Source organism: Nipponia nippon, unplaced genomic scaffold (genome assembly GCF_047370975.1).
Source record: "Nipponia nippon isolate SJK-2023a ecotype South Korea unplaced genomic scaffold, ASM4737097v1 scaffold_3, whole genome shotgun sequence".
NCBI classification, from domain to species: domain Eukaryota; kingdom Metazoa; phylum Chordata; class Aves; order Pelecaniformes; family Threskiornithidae; genus Nipponia; species Nipponia nippon.
Window position 1 is genome coordinate 17,216,375 of NW_028262347.1, and position 17,667 is coordinate 17,234,041.

General features: G+C 41.1%; 1 protein-coding gene across 2 annotated transcripts in view; it reads left to right on the forward strand.

Moving 5' to 3' along the window:
* Positions 1–4,871, forward strand: part of LOC104010791 (sucrase-isomaltase, intestinal) — a 57,842-nt gene extending 52,971 nt beyond the window's left edge. For both annotated transcript variants that reach the window (XM_087766357.1, XM_087766358.1), the window contains exons 22-23: positions 1,784–1,942; positions 4,782–4,871. In XM_087766357.1, the coding sequence (XP_087622483.1) occupies positions 1,784–1,942; positions 4,782–4,841 (219 nt within the window). In that variant the 3' untranslated portion in view covers positions 4,842–4,871. The remainder of the gene's footprint in view (positions 1–1,783; positions 1,943–4,781) is intronic.
* The last annotated feature ends 12,796 nt before the right edge of the window (positions 4,872–17,667 follow it).

A 17,667-nucleotide genomic window follows, 5' to 3' on the forward strand; every position in this document is an offset into this window, starting at 1 on the left:
ATGAGCAGAGAGAGCCATAAACTCAGCTTCCGTCCCCAGCAGCAGCAGACAAGGCAGATGATACGCTCAGACCGTACCAAGTCAGTCCAGATACTAAAGGGATGGTGATGGCTTGCCCAAGAATATGCTAGCCACTAGTCAACTGACTAGCCTGAGAGCAAGTTCCTCCTAAAGTTCTCCTCAGGGGGAAAATGTGGGGGGAAAAAAAAGGTGAAGTTCATAGGACTAGAGCACGACAGTAGGAAAGAAAAATCATTACTCTGCTGCTCAGAAGTGCAGGAGGAAGTCCTGGCTTCTGGCCTTGGATCTGGGACTTGTTTGTGCTTTGCATTTATGGGGCTTTGAGTGATATCCATAAGTTCCCTCCCTCTGATGAGAACTCAGGACCTTCCTGGGCAATTGCTTTAACCACTAGATGCCTGGGGAGGAGAAGGTCACTCATTCCCCTGGACCATCACCTCCCTGTCTCCCCAAGACCTTCAGTTCTAGGTCTTGGTCAGAGGGACAATGGTGTCTCCTGCAGAGCCCTGGCTCAGGACCTCAGAGCTTGAGTGCAACTTTATTTATTAATACAGTTGTAATCACTGAGTTCAGCATCACACTGAGTTTGCTGGGTCCATGTGGCCACCTTGAGTTAGCTCTCCTGCTTGGCCACATCTGAGACAGCAATAAATCACTGTAGAGAGGTGGTCCCTATACTGAACACCTCTGTATGCTGGAGCTTTGCTAATAGGGAGAAGACGCCATATATAAGTACCCTAACACATTCTCCAGAGGGTTTTAGAGGCCTCTCCCCATTTGGTCCATAATAGCCAACATTCCTTATTTAGGCTGTTTAAATCAGTGTGCTGGGGATTAGTGCTTATTTTTAGTGTGCAGTCTAAGCACAGCCCTAAGTTACAAATACTGTGATCTAGCTTCTGCTCCCCTCCTACCATGCACCACTGAAATACCATAAGCTAATTTATGCAAAAGGTTCCATCATGGGTTTCTCCTTGGCATATTTTTAAAAAGTCATGATTGCATAGCAATTCATCATTTCCTGAGCAGTGTAATTCATCTTTATTTCCTTAACAACTTTGATCGCATAACAAATGCAATGATTCCTCTTCATTGCTTGTATGGGAAATTACTGTCGCGGGTGATCCAAATGAATTTGTTTAATGACTTTGTATGTCCTCTTGATACACCCTAAATACAGGATACATAGTAAATAAGCAGTATAACAAACAAGGCTCTGTGGACGTACAGTGTTCCTTCAGTGTCCTTAAAGCTAGGACATACTTAGCAGAGATTTCTAGCAGGAGCTGTGGACATGTGGGACATCAAATAGGAGCAAAATATCTAGTAGCTGATGTTCGTGGAAGATGCTAATGGTTTAAAGCAGTTAGTTGTGGATGTTAATTAAATCTGCCTTAAGGTCACTAATTGAATCTACATATCTGGATTTTGGCTTTGCATATGCCGCTGTACCCTGTAAATGGGTACAAGAATCAAATTTGCATTGATTACAGGTAGAAAAAACATGTTCAAGAAGATTCCAAATGAATGTTGTAAATGCTGTTTTCTTACTTTGTTAGTTTATAATGATAGACAAAACCTTTCTTACGTGAAAATTAATGTGGCTGTTCTTTTTCCTTTACGGTCTCAAACTTTAATGCCTACATTGGAAGGCATTCTATACGTTCATTGACAAAGATGAGACCACAACAGTAACAGTACACAGTGAGTCACCTCCAAAGAGTTGTGGTGGTCCTAAAATTTTCTCTGTGGCTTTTTCCAGGGAAACCTGAAGACAGAAATACTTAAAAATGGCTACCGAGGGGCTGACGTTCTGAAGTACAACAAAATTACCATTCTTGGCCTGAAACTGACGCCTCATGCTGTTGCTCTGAATGGAAGAGCCATTCACGGAGACGCTTTCTCTTATGACATGAGTGGGGTAAGAGCTGCACTGAGCAATTATGAAAAACCTAGGGAATGGGGGATAGGCAATGACTAACAGGAACAGTTTCTCATCCACGCTCCTTTACATTTCCAAGTATAAGCAGACACCAACTCTTGATACAACAGCCTGAGTTTGGCGAGGGGGAAGCAACAGCAAGAGCTTTTTTAGGAAACTTTAATCTTTGCTATTACACATACGCTCATTCTCTCTCTCATTTAGTGTCTGCCACTTATACAAGTTTTTAAACTAATGTAATAATAATAATAAGATAGAGTTCCACAAACTGGGAGAAACGTTAGCAGTTTTAAGGGCATTATTATCATTCTGATAAAATGAGAAAACCTCTCAAAGTTATATATCAGCTGCTAAAAAGAAATAGTGGAGATATTTTCTTACAACTACTTAGTGTCCAAAAATGATTACAGCGTAGCTGGCTCTAATGAGGGTCTCCCTATCTTCAGAGGAGGGAAAGGTGAATCTCTGCTGTACATTTGTTCCTAAGAAACTATCACTACAGTGAGACAACAGTTACAGTTTCAGCATCTTAAAGTGTCCAACCTCAGTGTCCCAGATATAAACGCATGACTTGCTTGTGCAGTGCTCCTCCTCTAGCACCAACAAGGAGACAGCCCAGAGGGGACAGACTGAACAGCCCTAATGAAGAGCTGAGCCAGCCTCTGTGGTCCCAATTTCCTTTTCCACGGGAGAATAGACAAAAGGAGCAACACTGAGTAAAATTCCCTTGCTCTGGTCAGTTGTGCCATATCTGTCACCAGCCACCAAGTGGGTTGTGCATACTTCGTATGAGATGCGGTACTCGCATCTCAGCACTGGTCTGCATCTAGGGAACTCCTAGTGCCAACACTTTAAGATGCCACTAACTCATCATTCAGTGAAAGATGTCACGTCTTATGTTGCTCTACCCACTTGGCTTAATGATTTAAGTTTATTTGTAACCAAAGTGTGATCCCCATTATACACACCTGGTCTAACATTTATTTTATTGAAGGGATCTGTAAAGGAAGAAAACTGCTGAGAATAAATTTCTGCCTTGGAGAGTCATAAAAAACTCACTTTCAGAGACGATGTCATAAATAAGTGTAATCAGTATTGCCTCAAGGGAAGAAATTATTTAACAGCCAAACTGCCTCTAAGAAAGCTGAAAGCAACATAAATGTGGCAGGGTAAAGAAAACATTCTATTGAGATGTGCTTGAAGGCACCAATCACAGAAATCCAGAAGATAACTGCATACTAACAGCATCACATAAAAAGATGATTAAGAAAGACTAAAAAACTTGTCACAAAAGTATCATTTCAAATTTGATTTAAGCGCAAAAGATTATGTCAGTGACTGAAGAACTACTTCAAATAACGGAGAAAAAAACACCAAGCTGCTGTAGTAAGAAAGGTCCAAAACTGCACAAAAATTACATTCTTTAAATCAGACAGTAACCTAAACCAGCTAAATGTATTCTTCTTACAAACTAAGAGATTCAGTCAAACCTCTCCCACCATCCCTGTACAGATGTTGTAATACCATTGCCTATAATCCTCTCATGTTTGAGTCTCTGTTAAAAAAAAGAAAAGCATTAGCAGCTTGGGTTTAGATCTTCAAAACTTACAATCCATGTAATTAAAAAAACAACAAAATAACAAAACAAAATTTTGCACTTTCTCACAGACTTAATGAGATTACATACTGTATAATAGTTTGACAAGCACAAAGACTGTACTGTTTGAAGGGATTTAGTAGAAAGTAACTTCTACCATATTGCTTTTGCTTTACAGAAAGCAAATTTGCCTAAAAGCAGTGCTTAAGTGCTTAAATGAGCCATAGTTATTTGTATATAAATAGAAGCAGTTTGCTTAGTAATAAGCCACTTCTTTCACTCTGATTCATGCAGTGCTACCCTGCTCTGACATTTGTAATATCACAGAATCTTCCTATTATTAGGAGTCTCTATCTTTTTCTTTCCCCCTGGAGTACTGTACCCTAAGAGCCACAGGAACTGTATTGTAACGGCAGCTGGGATGCTGGAGGAGCACTTCTGTTGACCAGGCTTGTGCTGACAACAAAATGACCTGGGCATAGGAAGGTTCTCCTTCTTCTTCCACTTGCATCCTCTGCTGGGAAGTGCGGGGAGCTTCCCAATGTCCATGCACTAGTGCAATCTGGAGCAGCCTTTCTGGCCGCCTGGCGCTTTTGGGTTAGTGTTTGGATGGGGCTGCAGTATTTTCGTCTGGATCTGGCCCCGTATTTGAATAAAAGGCAAATCATTCAAGAAGTGGACTTCCTACTTACCAAGTAGTGGTAGAGAACTGTTTCTGATGAAAGAGGAAAACATTACATACTTTGAAGAAGTGATCTAAGCATAGACTGTTAGAGTGATGTTAACATGAATTTGTGGGTGGGCAAGAAAATAGCTAAGATGTGTGAATGGATATCATGCATTTTAAGAGATTATTAATTCTGAAACCTAAAGATAAAGCTGGTAAAGTACTGAAAATGGAAATTATGAGAGTAGCATAAAATACATCGAATTTAACATTGAACAGGGAGAGCAGCAGGACAGGTACTGTATTTATAATTTCATATTTAATGCATGTTATTAATTAATTTTAAACTGCTCCTGAATTGCTAAAAGGGATGTTGAATTGGATACAGCAGTAGAAAGATGCATACTGCCATCAAGTCAGTCTTGCCTACCAGATGAGGTTAAGGGAATCATGAAGGTCTAAGCTCAAGTTTCCCTTCTTGTTCTCTGTTTTGAGCTGGTCTTTTTTAAGTTAACATAAAGTTGTTCATTATTTTTGTGTATTTTTTTTCACAGAAACTCACTGTATGGATTTCTGCTCCACTTACTCAGGAACTCAACATTACGATTTACTAGAGTGGTCAGAAAACACTGACGTAATTTAGCATCCTTGGTCCTCAGATATTGATCTTGCTTTGATTTTAATGTAAAAAATCATACAGCCATTAAAACATTGCTTATGTATTTGATGACTGTCCTTTTCCTATGTAGTATTTGTAACTCAATATTCTTCAAATAGAATTTTCAATAGTAGTAAATGAGTATTACCATAAACTGATGTGTGTTCAAAATAGCATAGAAGAAATCATGCTGAAAGTTCTATCTCATGGCAGATGGAGATAATACTTGGAAATGTTCTCAGTGGGACCATATTCTGGACAGCATACACTGTTGATTTTTTTTGTTCAACCTATGGTGGCAAAAAAAGAAAAAAAGCAACAACCAGATAGTCAGCTTAACTCACATGGCCCTGTTCTGGGGGAGGGAATGTGTGTTTGCCAGGAGAATGTGTGGGAAACACAGCTAATTAAAGGCTGGGGACACCTGGATCTACTTTGTACTTCAGCTGTTTCTGGCTGCAGAATGACCTCCCAAGACCATAAGAAGCTCCAGCTTGTGGCAATGGCTCTAAGGAGTCACTGTTATTTTAATAATATAATACATAATCAGCCATTAATACAATATATAACACATATCATATATAATATAATAAATATTAATATAATATTATATGAAAGAGCATATAATCCACTGGTATAAATCAGCCAATAGGTCCAGACTACAAAATCTACAACTGTAGTGATCACTTGCTTTTGTACCTGCTCTCAGTTTTCCCTCAAAAGTGAGGATGTTAGCTCCTTACCATGGCAAAAGAGCAAAGAGAGAGATAAATCAAAAAGATAAATCGGAGAAAGCCAATTTGTAAACACCTTGTCTGGGAGTGGGGGGACGAGATGTTTTGGTTTGTTTAGGGGGAAGGCTGGGGTTTTTTGGTGTGGAGGGTTTGTCTCTAATCTGCCTTATAGTGTGGATAAAAGCAGGAGTGGGAGATGAGAGGGGAGGTGAAAGATGAGGCACACGGTGAAAGAGGAGACTGGTGTGGAAGCTGGAGCATGGATGTGGCTGGAGAGCAGGGGAGATGTCACCTTGGCTGGATAACCCTGTGGAGCCAGCCAGTGCTCACTGGTTTTCTGTGAAATTAGTGACTAACCTAGCAATTTCATATATGTCTTAATAAAATAAGAGCAGAAAAAATACACTCCTACTGACATCGATATGCTGTCCAGGCTTGTATTACAACCTGGATTTTATTCCTTTCTTGTTATCTTGCTCCTGGTAGCTTCAGTGAACACAACAGGAAATCACTAGTTGGCAATACATCCGCCCTGGGCTCTGATTTCACATGTTTATTTTGTAAAAATAAGCAAGACAGCCCTTGGTTGGCATTTTTTGTATTAGGGACATCAAAGAAAAATGGAGATTGTGTGCATGTGTGTGTGTGTCTGGCTATTTATCCTCTCTGAGCATCGAGCTGCAGGTGTAATTTTAGATCTTTTACACTTTTTTGAAGTTCTGGTTACACGGCTTGTTCTTTCCCATCCCAACCAGTTCTTTCTTTTTTGTTTTTGAGAAAAGGATAGAGACTTTGACAAAAAATACAGAATGTGTTACAAGTGATATGAGTGCGATCCAAGCATCTACAGCCAAATGTTTTACTGTATTTTAAGATTAGATTAGATTAAACATGAACTTCCCCAAGTGTTGATGTGGGTTAAATTTATTACAGATACAGATCTTCAGTGGAGAGAGAACTTCTCAGGCTGGGATTTAAAAGTGTCTGTAGTCAGCTGCTTTCTCCAGTCTGCCTTTGTTAGCCATAAACCCCGCCAGCTGAGTCCTTCCGAACCTGAAGGAGTTGAAATGTAAAGGGAAAAATCTTGCTTTGCATTTCAAAATCCAGCTAGTTCTAGGCTCCTGCCCTACAAAGCCATAAAGGGAACACAGAAAATCAACCACCAATGTGCACTGACCACTAAGAGTATGCCATTAGGCTTCACTTCTGCAGAGAAAGAAAAAGTAAACATTCTCTATGCTATTCCATGTACACTTCAATTTTTTTTTTTAATCTAAAATGGGTGATTTTAGGTTTAATCTCAAGGGATCCTGTTGCCCATTCTTGTGAAAGGTTCATGCTGATTTTCTGTAACATGAAAAGATGGTGGCAGCCTGAATCAGTTACGCTGAGAGAAGGAGCACAAATTAAATTAAGGGGACAAGGACAGAGGGCAAATGTTTTGCAAAACATATTTAGGTATCAGTGACAAGTCAATGCTTTTGGAGGTCTCCACCTAGTTACAAAGATTATAAAATGGCATTGATATAATCAGCTTTTTGGTAACTTTTGATATGTAATATATTTTGAATGTTCAACTTCTTGTGAAGTTCTGGTAATTACTGGTCCCACCAGAATCCCTGCCCTGGGCTGTGGAGTGGCACCTTGGCTTCCCTGCTCCCAGATCCGTGGGTGCAGGTGGCTGGAGCCCTGGCAGCGGCACGTAGACACCTGGGCTGGTCACTGTGTCGCTGTGCTCACAGCAAATGCATAAAATTCAAATGCTGCCATGGAGGATTATGAAATGAAGGCAAGACAGGCACGTTGGCCTCAGAGGGAAGGAGGTTCTCAGGGCTTTTTCTTGCAGGAAGCATTTTCATCACAAGGGGGAAATAGAGCTGCCAGAGGTTGTGCAGACAAAATTGGGGTCTCTCTAGGGACTAACAAACTACAGGGATTAAAACGAGCACAGATGCAGAATGCTGCCTTTATAAGCCTAGCAATGATCCCAGGTCATGCCCCAGATGTGGCATCCACTGCCCCATGCCGACTGAGGAGCCATCCTGTAAGCATCTCAAAGAAAAAATTGTATAGCAGAGTATTCTGATGTCCTCTCCTGTTTGAGGTCACTCGATAAACTGAGCAAATCCTGTGAATTTTGGGTAGACACCACAGTTCCAAACAGCAAGGACGGAGGTCCCCAAATACTCCTGTGCACTGTCGTGGCTGTTGCACTCGGGGCTCGGTGAAAGCCACGAAGGAAGAAAGGAAAGTGCCCTTCCCTGAGAGCAATGAACGCGGTCAGCTGGAGAAGGCCCGAGAGTGCAGAGGCAGGGAGAGGGGCACTGCTAGCAGGAGGAGAGCCTGGGGGCTATTCTGAGCAGCGCCAGACCTAAGACAGATGGGGAGGCTTTTCCTAGTGACCCAGAAGGGATTGTGTAGACCTTGCAGCAACTAGATGGTCTCTAAAGGTTGTTGCAGAGTCGCACGACAGAGAAAGACCCAAGTGGAAACGATCCTAAAGTAATGAGAGTTGTAAATGACTCTTAGTTCTTTGAACTTTGCTCAGGAGATCGTTGTGGTTGTAGCTTGTGTTCAAGTATAACGGAGCTTCAGGGACTTACCAAAGCCATTTTGGGGTGCTGTCTGTAAAGAAAAGGTAAGGTAGATCCATTTGAAATCTCTGGCTGGTCCCGCTTTCGGGCCCAGAGCAACCCAGTTTCTTGCCAAGGATGTTTTCTGCTCTATCCACCCCTTCTCGGCTCATGCTGCTTCACCTGTGCTGCCCGAGCACTCGCTAGCCGCCCTACCTGCACTTCTGGTATGCGAGCAGAGTCTAGCACTTGTGGGATACAATACAGTCTTCTCATGATCTTGCTGATAGCTCAGAAGGACTACTCTGCTTCCCCACCTTTTCCATCCGTCCCCGCCATGTAAGCACACACATATAAGGGGGGTAGCGGGGATGTGCAGAACCGATACTCACCACTGACCTTGTACAAACTCCTGCAGATCCAGGGAATTATTTGATGCATGACAGAGCTCCCTCTTAGATGGGAAGTGCTGTGAAATACAACCTACTTGTCACTTGTGTTACCAGGCGTGGTGACAAAGCAAGGATTGCAAAGCACTGCAGAGCTGGGTGTTCTGGGATACTACAGAAACTCACACCTGGAAGGCTGCTCACATCAGGAAGGCTGCTCAATATTTTACCCCTGCTCTTCTATGGCCCTGCTTTTACTCTTTGGTGTCCCCCCAGTTAGAGTTCCTGGCTGAGCCTTTCATCTTCAGGAATGATTAAACTACATTGTGTCTGCCAAGTGAGACATTTATTTAACAGGACATCTGTGATCTCTGAATAACCTATACAAAAACGATCACAAGAAATATCCTCTCAATTGCTAGCTGCCTTCTCCAGATCCTGTTTTCATCCATAGGGGATCATGGATCATGGGGTTCCTCTCAGTCCTGCCATGGTTTCCCACTCTAGGTCTGTCTGAGCCTCTTCCTTTAAATGTTGGTCCTGAATGCCCTCTCCAAGCAGTAATAACATCATTTTGGGGTATTTTCCCTCTGTATCAAGAGTCCAGGTCACATATTTATAATACTTCTTTGGTACACCATGATGTCACAATAGTTTTCCAATCACCCATAAAAGGTCTCTAAACTTCTAGTTTAAAAATCATTTTTTAAACCCAGATAAAATGTAGAAATTTTAATAGAAATCCAGAGGAAGCAAAAAGGAAAGCAACACTGTTCTCTGCTCTTTGAAAGGGTGTTGATCATTTTTTTTCACCACCTGATTATGCTTTCTGGAGAATAAATCTGAGAAAGCTGAGATAAAAAGCATGGCAATTACTGGATCTATATATATGCATATGTACATATATATAAAACTTTACACAATAATTTTGAAGATACAAGCAATGTTCTTCTCTTTTTCCTTCCATGGGCAAAGTCTGGAAGGAAAACTGTTATGAGCCATTGCCAAGTTGGTAAAGACAAAAGAACACTTCCTTAATACTGATGTGTTTTTGGATCAAGCAGCTGGAGGTATTGTATTTTATGGCAGAGAAGAAACAATTTTTTTAGTAATACATAAAAGAAAATAATACAGTGCACAAACTACACAGCATTTCATTATTCCTTAATCTGTTTCATGTGATCACAGAGGTTTAGAGGCTAGAAAAGGAGAAGGCGTTTGAGAAACTCCAACTTACAACGTCTAGAATTAACACGTAGCTGCAAAGCAATGGAAGCAAAAATGGTGTTTACTGGGAGATGTCAAGAGACTGTTTGCCTATCTGAAACAGATGCTTCCTGCTTTTCAGCATCTAAGGGGAGTTTCAAACCATGAAGCAACAATTTGAAGATGACTGTTATGTCTTCAAGAGCTCTTTTGTATGTGGATGAACCTTCTTTTGTGTACACTTACCAGACAATAGCATTTTTTGTGTATTGTAAGTACTTCTTTCTTTCTTAGTGAATCACCTGCAGCTACACATTTGAGCCCTGTTTTGAAAAAGTAGTTATTTATATATTCATAAAATATACTTGCACATAAACGTTCATGTCAAGCTGGCAATAAAAATAGAATAACAGGATGTTTTAGTTAGGATTTAAAAGGAGATTACGAAACTGCTCTTATATAAAATATTTGCATACATGCATAATTTCAAATTGTCTGAGGGCTAAATTTAATATTTCGGGTGATGCACAGAATTCCTACTGACTTTTCTGCACGTGATGTATATGACAATGGTGCCCCTATATTAGCATTTTAGTTTGGATGAGGAGCAAGCTTTTGAAGTGAATCTCCTGACTATCTCCACTTGCTGCACTTGGTTCTGGGAATATGTGAAGTGAATTTCTTTCACATGAGCTAAACCAGAACAGGTTCTCTAGGACAGCATGCAGTGCACGCCAACCATCAAGGAGCATTCAGGCTATATGGAAGTAAATCCGCTATAAAGTGTACAGGATAGGCGTTGGCTCTTCAGCACCTAGCCTTTCTCTCTGCAGTCTGCTCCTATAGCACTGTATTGCTTTCTAAGGTAGACTTTGGCTTCAAGGCCAAATTTAGCCCAGGAGTTGGGCTAAATAGCCTGAAAAATTGTTCGAAGCTTCCACTAAAGATTAATAGAACTGGTGAGGGGACAGAAAGAAATCGTAAAAAATAGTTACAGAGAAGTTTGGGCTTTTTGGTTTTGTTTGAGCTCACCCTTACACATGAGGGAGGAGGGGTAAGATGCACATGCACTGCCTTTTCCCCTCTGAAACCTCACCCATAACAGAAATTTGAAAAACTTTCAGCCTAATTGCTGGAGAGCTGGTGTGAACCCAGCACTCCCAACAGAGTGTTAAAATACTCGTAGTTTGTATAGTGCTCCTCTTTCTGCTTTATTAGTTTAGCGTGCTACTGCTAATTTTTCTGGGAAAGCGAATCAACTTTCATGATTCCTAACGCTGCATGTATAATACTGTTATGATGTTTTGCTTTGAGGTACAGAGGTCAAATCAGCAACTACTGAAATACTGCTTTATGAAGGACATCCTTTTAAACATGGCACCATTTTTTGTTTTAATGATACTCAGGTTTGGCAAATACACTCTACTGTAGGCATTACAGGTACTGGTGTCACAGTAGTTTTATTAACCTACTTCAGATATTCTCTAATAGCCTTTTGTTTTGCTGTGTTCAGTTTTCAAGCAGAGCCTTTTATCTCCCACTTTTGTATACTTTGCTGTTCTTCCTTTTACTGCTCCAGATCACAACCTTTAATTGTAAATCTTGTGAAGCAGGACAACTGTTGATTATTTGGCTCTGTGTTCTTAATAGAGCCATTATTAAGCATAATAAGTGTATCTCCTGTTGAACCTTAAAAAGCAATAATTATCTTATTATAAGCAGATCTTGAAATCCAGCCCTTTAAGCGCAAACGCTTTCTTCATGCTTTCTTCTTTTTCCACCTCTAGAAAATAGAAGATGCTAATTTAGAGGTAGTAAGAAATTAATCTTCCCTGTAGTTGTTATTATCACTGACACAATTACAATGAGTTTTATGTGTTAGTTCCTATGCAACCAATGCTTGCACATGTTTAACAAGTCAAACCTACTACAGTTCCCTTTCTTAATGCTATTTGTTTTGTACCATTTAGGACTAGAAATTGCTATGGGCTTATTGGTATGCGCTGTACTTGCTTTGGTCTTACTGAACACAGGGAATAAAGAAATATGGAGATTCCTCCTGCTTAAATGTAGGTGTCTACAGCCCAGACTTGGAGATGAGTGGGGTCCCCTCGCAGTCAGTGCAGACAGTGGCATGTCCACAGTGTCTCACCCCCCTCTAAAGCAGGCCCGTACTTATGGCCAGGTGAATCCCACCCTGAATCCCATTGCTAGCATTTACCAGTCTCATTGATCACAACAGGAGCCTGGACACCTAGTCCTGCATACACACCTACTCTGTAGACATCTAGTAGTAGGTGAGATGATTATCCATCCAAGGAGTTTCAACTGCTTTGAAATTGCAGCAATTCAGATCATCAGCCACTAGATTGGAACTGGATCACCAATCCCACTGGGATATTTTTTTCCCTAGATGAATTCCCAACAGAATGTAGGAGGGAAGGCTCCTTCTTGAGATGGTCCTTTGCTTCCCAGGAACTGATCCCTAGAAGTTCCCAGGCGAGCCAGCTTTGCACAGTAGGTAAGTGGCCCATAGTCTTCCATATACTGTCCTTCATCATGAAATGCATGGTGTTGTGGAAAAATAATGTTAATTAAAACACTGAGAAAGCAATCACAAGCAATCACAAAACAAAGTAGTTTATGGTACTCATGCTATAAAGGCTTTGTCAACAGATAGGAAGGGAGACAATGACTGTGAGGAGCAGGAGGAGTGAGGGTGGGTTCATGAGACAGGAAAAGGGGCTACGGTTTTCCTGTTAGCACTGTTGAGAATAACACGGCTGGCTGCACAGCGGTAGTTTTGTAGATTTTTGTCTCTTCCCCATTCAACCTGTGGTTCTGCTTCCAGCCTTGCCTGGTTTGGGGAATCTAGCACATAATCCAGTACACTAGTTTTAGACTCATCTCTGTTTTTTGAAGCTCCTTTCAAAACGAATTTTTAAATAAAATTGATCTGGAGAAGTGAAGGGTAAGGCTAATAGTTTAAGCATTAAATCTGGGACATATTTGCATCCTATACATATGACAGCAATGACTGTCTAACTGGTTTGGTTCAGCTAAGTCATCTGTAAGACCACTGCAGGGTACCGATTAAAGGCTAGCGCTAATGTTTTGTAGGATAACTGGTTCCTTAATCTTGCTCTGACAGCCAGCCAAAAATAGGCAAGTGATTGGTCTTACTGACATTACCTAACAAGTTTGCTCTTTCCCTGTTGCTTCAGTACTGCAGTGAATCCCACAAATAGGAAAACTTGGATGTTTTAGCTATTTAGTTGAAGCTGTAGGAAAACCAAGGAACTAGGACTATTTCTTGCAGAGATACACTCCACATGGAAAAACCCACCACAATCTGAAGCATTATTTTACAAGGATATTTTTGCTGTTTGTTGTATTAAATACAAGCACAGGGACACATTATCTGCTGGGCTTTTTTTCTGCTTGGGTAAGCCTGAGCTCTGGAGAAACCGGTGGATGTTCCTTGGGAGCAGCAGGCTGTTGTGTAGGACGCACCCACTCTGGGCACCTGTAGGACAGTGGGAGCTGCTGACTATGACAGACAACATGTCAGCCCTTAACAGATCTAAATTCCATAGGTATTTTGTAATACTGACAGCATTTCTGTTAAAATCAGCTAAGATACAAGGATGGGAAAAGCCTGGGCAATCCTACAAATTTATGGTAAATCGTTGCTGAAGCAGGAGAAGCTGGCAAAGAAACCCCAAGGACAGAGTGACTGAAGCGATCTTTAGAGACAGTATTTGGGGACTCTCCTTTCCGTGGTGATGAATTTACCGCATTCCTGTGCACCACTGAACCGTCCTGAAGAGCTGAAGCACCCCAGGCACTGTTATGTGAAATAATGCAGCAAAACACCCGAGCAGCCTGCAGCTGAGAGAGCCGAGCAGCCGCTCTGCCTGCTCGTGATAACTGCGGAGCAGCTTGCAGACAGCAAACACAGCTGATGGGGACAAGTGGCACAGAGCACAGCTGGCAGAAGCAGCCATCAGCCAGTCCAGCAGCCGGGGGTGGCGAGCAGCCAAGTGGAGTTGCTAAGTTCAGCTTGGAGCACAGGGTTCTGGCTTCTCTGTACCAAAGCAGAGTGGTGACACCTTAAGCCAATACAGCACTAGCCAAGCTCTTTCTTTTGGGACAACAGCTCGACCCCCGATCAGGTGGATTATATGATGAAAAGTGGGGGATGATTAAAGGAGGAGGGTTGTGGCTGATATTTTCTTTGCTCTCTGGGGCGCACTAGGTCAGGACTGCAGCCAGTATGTTCTGAGGGAGGGTAGTTTTGTTTGCTGTAAATTGTTCCTCACCCAGTCCCTTAAAAGTTTCTATTATTTAAACTCATGTGTGCAAAATATTGTTTGTCAATGGGGAAAAAATTTCCTGTCTTCAGTGCATGAATTTAATTTCCCTGAGTTTCAGGCTGACACTCGGACTCCTGTTCTGTATTTCCTAAGGCCCCTTGGAAACAGGATCTGCTGCTCATGGCCAGTCTGTGCTTGGGGAAAGGGCTACAACGCGCCTTCTCCTATTCTACAGCACTATAAACTCTTTACAGCTGTTATCCATCTTGTCTCTAATTCCTTGTTGGACATGCTGCTCTCTAAAACAGAGCTCCGTATATCAAATCTATGATCTATATCTTTGTGTCTTATAGGTATGTGTTTGCACTGAACTACATTGCACCATTATTCCAGGGAACCCAGTGTACCACAAAATTCCAATCACCTGATAGAGCTACTTTTTTTCCTTATTAATGGTCTCCATTATGTTTTATCTGTGAAGTTTCCCAGTAAATGATAAATACATTGAATAGAGCTGATCCTGCAACGCGCCATTATAAATGCTCTCTAGAATTACTTTCTGAGTCATAATCTTTTTAGCATGTGCTGCATTCATTTTGTATAGTGCTAATTTTTAATCAACTCATCATTTGGTGAGAAATTATATCAAATCCTTTAGTAAAATCTAGATGTATTACATTGCACTGTCTCCACTGATTTTATCAATAGGAGTAATTATCTGGCATTATTTGTTTTCTGTGTGCTCTCTGTGGCCCATCCTCTGCAGTTATCTTTAAAATCCACATGTTGAACCTTAGCCTAATTTAATCTCTTTGAGGCAGGAACAATTCCAGTGTTAAGACAGTGCAGAGCACAAAGGGAATTCAGAGAACTACTAATAATAACCATATGCCGACTATTCTTCAGCTCTCTGCTCTGATCTAGTTGTTTCACATTTATTGCATTACTTTAGTCAGGACAGAATTTGAAGTACCAAGTCCAGAAAATGACTTTGGTACTTACAAGTTACATCTTGAAGTGTCCATATTGTAGGATTCTCCCTCTAAGAAGAACTTCAAAGCCTATGTTAGAAGTCTACACTTCTTAAATGGAGCATATATGCATATAGACACCTGGAAAAGACAGCTGTTTAGAATTAGCCTCTAAGAAACACTGAAAACAAGGCTGTGTTTGCGATCCCACCACTCTCCATGATGGACGAATTTTGCTGCATGTCAGCTCACTATCCCAGAATATTTACTCTTTTAGAAACAGAATAAGATTCACCCTTTTCCTCTAAACCATGAAGAGCATCCTTCTCTCCTGTCTTCTGCATACAGGTGCAGTGATCTGAGCACTGAGACAGATCCCTTTCCTTCCTGAGCCTGGAAGTTCAAATCCACGTCTTGTGCCGTAGGACTGTGTTGCAACATCATGAAAGAGGCAAGTGGCGGCTGTGTGCTGAGGCTGTTCTGTTTGGAAAAAGAGCGTAAGATTCTCAGAGAAGAAGGGGTCTGACAGACAGTCAGGTCGCCTCCCCGGGAGGAAGTGTTACCCTAAAAAATAATGGCCAAGATACGGATACAAAAGAAGGATCTCCGGTAGCCCAGCAGCCCAATACTTCTCCTGCTAGGAACAGGCCCCAGGTTTCACATGAACTGTGCAAGGGCTCAGGACTCGTCAGGTTTTGTCTAAACTTGTCTTTGCCTACATGGAGCTTTGGTTGGGTTTGCTTAGCTGCAAACCCAAACCCAGCGTTTTTTCTCATCACCAGGTGGCTACTGCTTGGTTAGTTTCACTTTGGCTTGTCTTTGTGTAATTGTGTGGTATTACCATATTTCTTTCTACAGATAGTAGTAGCAAGTAGTTATTCTGTCTAGAATGACATATTTGTGACCCTCAAAGAACAGCGTAGTGCAGAGGAGCCTCGGCGTGGTGTGACAGCCGAGGCCTTGCAAGCGGGGATGCAGGATGCGGGGTGGAGGAGCAGGAGCAGAGGCTGCAAAGCTGGGGCTCGGGATGCCACTGGGGACCCCAGTGCTGTGAAGAGCTCACCAGTGGCTGGTAAAGCAGTGCAGGCTGGGAGCTGGGCAAAACCAAAAGAGAGGAAAGAGCAAGTCTCAAGCAGATGTAATACACGCTATATGCAGTAAATGTGGATGTAAAATGGAGGTGCAGACCAATGAAGCAAGAGCAAAAGATGTAAGAGCATGTTGGAAAAATAGCCCAGGTGGGGGTCCTCAGAGTGGGGAGGAAGAAGCCGTCAACATCATACTCCTCCTTCCAGCAAAGAAGTGGAAGAAACTCCACCATGAACATCACACTTTTGGCAAAGGGCATGGGACGCTGATGGCTTGCTGCAACCCTCATCTTCTTCTCTAGCAATACTGATGAGGTAGATACTAGGAGGTTTTGTACAACACTTTTAATGCTATTATTAACGTCATTCTGTATTAATCAGATACTTTGTACTGTGGCAGGTAGTATTATTGTGACTAGACTAATCTTAATAACTGTCTGTTGCCTTGTAATTAGTCTTAAGATTTTCATTAGACTAAGAATAAATTCTTGGTTTCCCATATAAGGTTCGTTTTCTTTCCTGCCTATAACAAGTTTTGGAGCGCAACACTGGTCTCAGAACTCACTTTCATGCAATAACCATGGTAAGGAGCAGTGGCAACATAAACAATCACCACATCATAATTTAATTCTATTAATTTTTTAACTTTATTTTTATCGGAGCAAATAATTTTTAAAATATAGAGGTTTTTTCTGTCGTCATAGTTCCACATATTTAGCTAAAGAACTTCTGCAATCCTAAACTCTGCAGTAAAAATGATTTGTATAAAATAGCTGTCCCTTTTTATTGCAATGCCTTTTTTACATATCCGATCTATTCCTCAATATGGCAAATACATCATGAAAGTATTAGTTTCAGTGTGATTGTACATAAAGTATATGCATTCCATTGACATCAAGAAAGAAAAAGGATTAAAGAAATAGGACACAATTAGTTAAAATCTGAACAATTCTGCAGCTCTAAAATGAGATGTTTCAAAGGTCTCTTTCCTCAAAGGGGAAGGGGTATTTAGAAATGTTTTAAACAGCAAAAAATGAGAGTTAAAGAAAGCTGTATATGTTCTATTTGTTTAGTAGAACTACTTTGACTATTTTGCATTTGCATTGCAGATGCAATTTCCCAGAAAGCATACTGGGAAAAAAAGCCTTTGATGGATATGCGATATGTGTTAGTATTTGCATTTCTCACCCTATCTGTCTTCCTTTGCTACAAAAGAAGAATCAATTTAATTAATTAGATTTAGATCGCAAATGTCTGTAAGAAGCTTATTTTGGAAAGCAACTATATATAGCATATTTTAAGAGAGCTTTTCAAAGATAAACTAAAAGGGTAATATTAGAAATGCAGTTTCAGACAATATAAAGAATAGCGTAAATGTAAAGTGCAAAGATTCACTGCATAGTGAAATATATATCTAATTTTTGGAGAGTAGTTCAGATATAGACTCTTGTGCTGTGTTTACTTTAGAGGAAAACTGAGGGCCATGGGGCAGACATAAGGCAGTG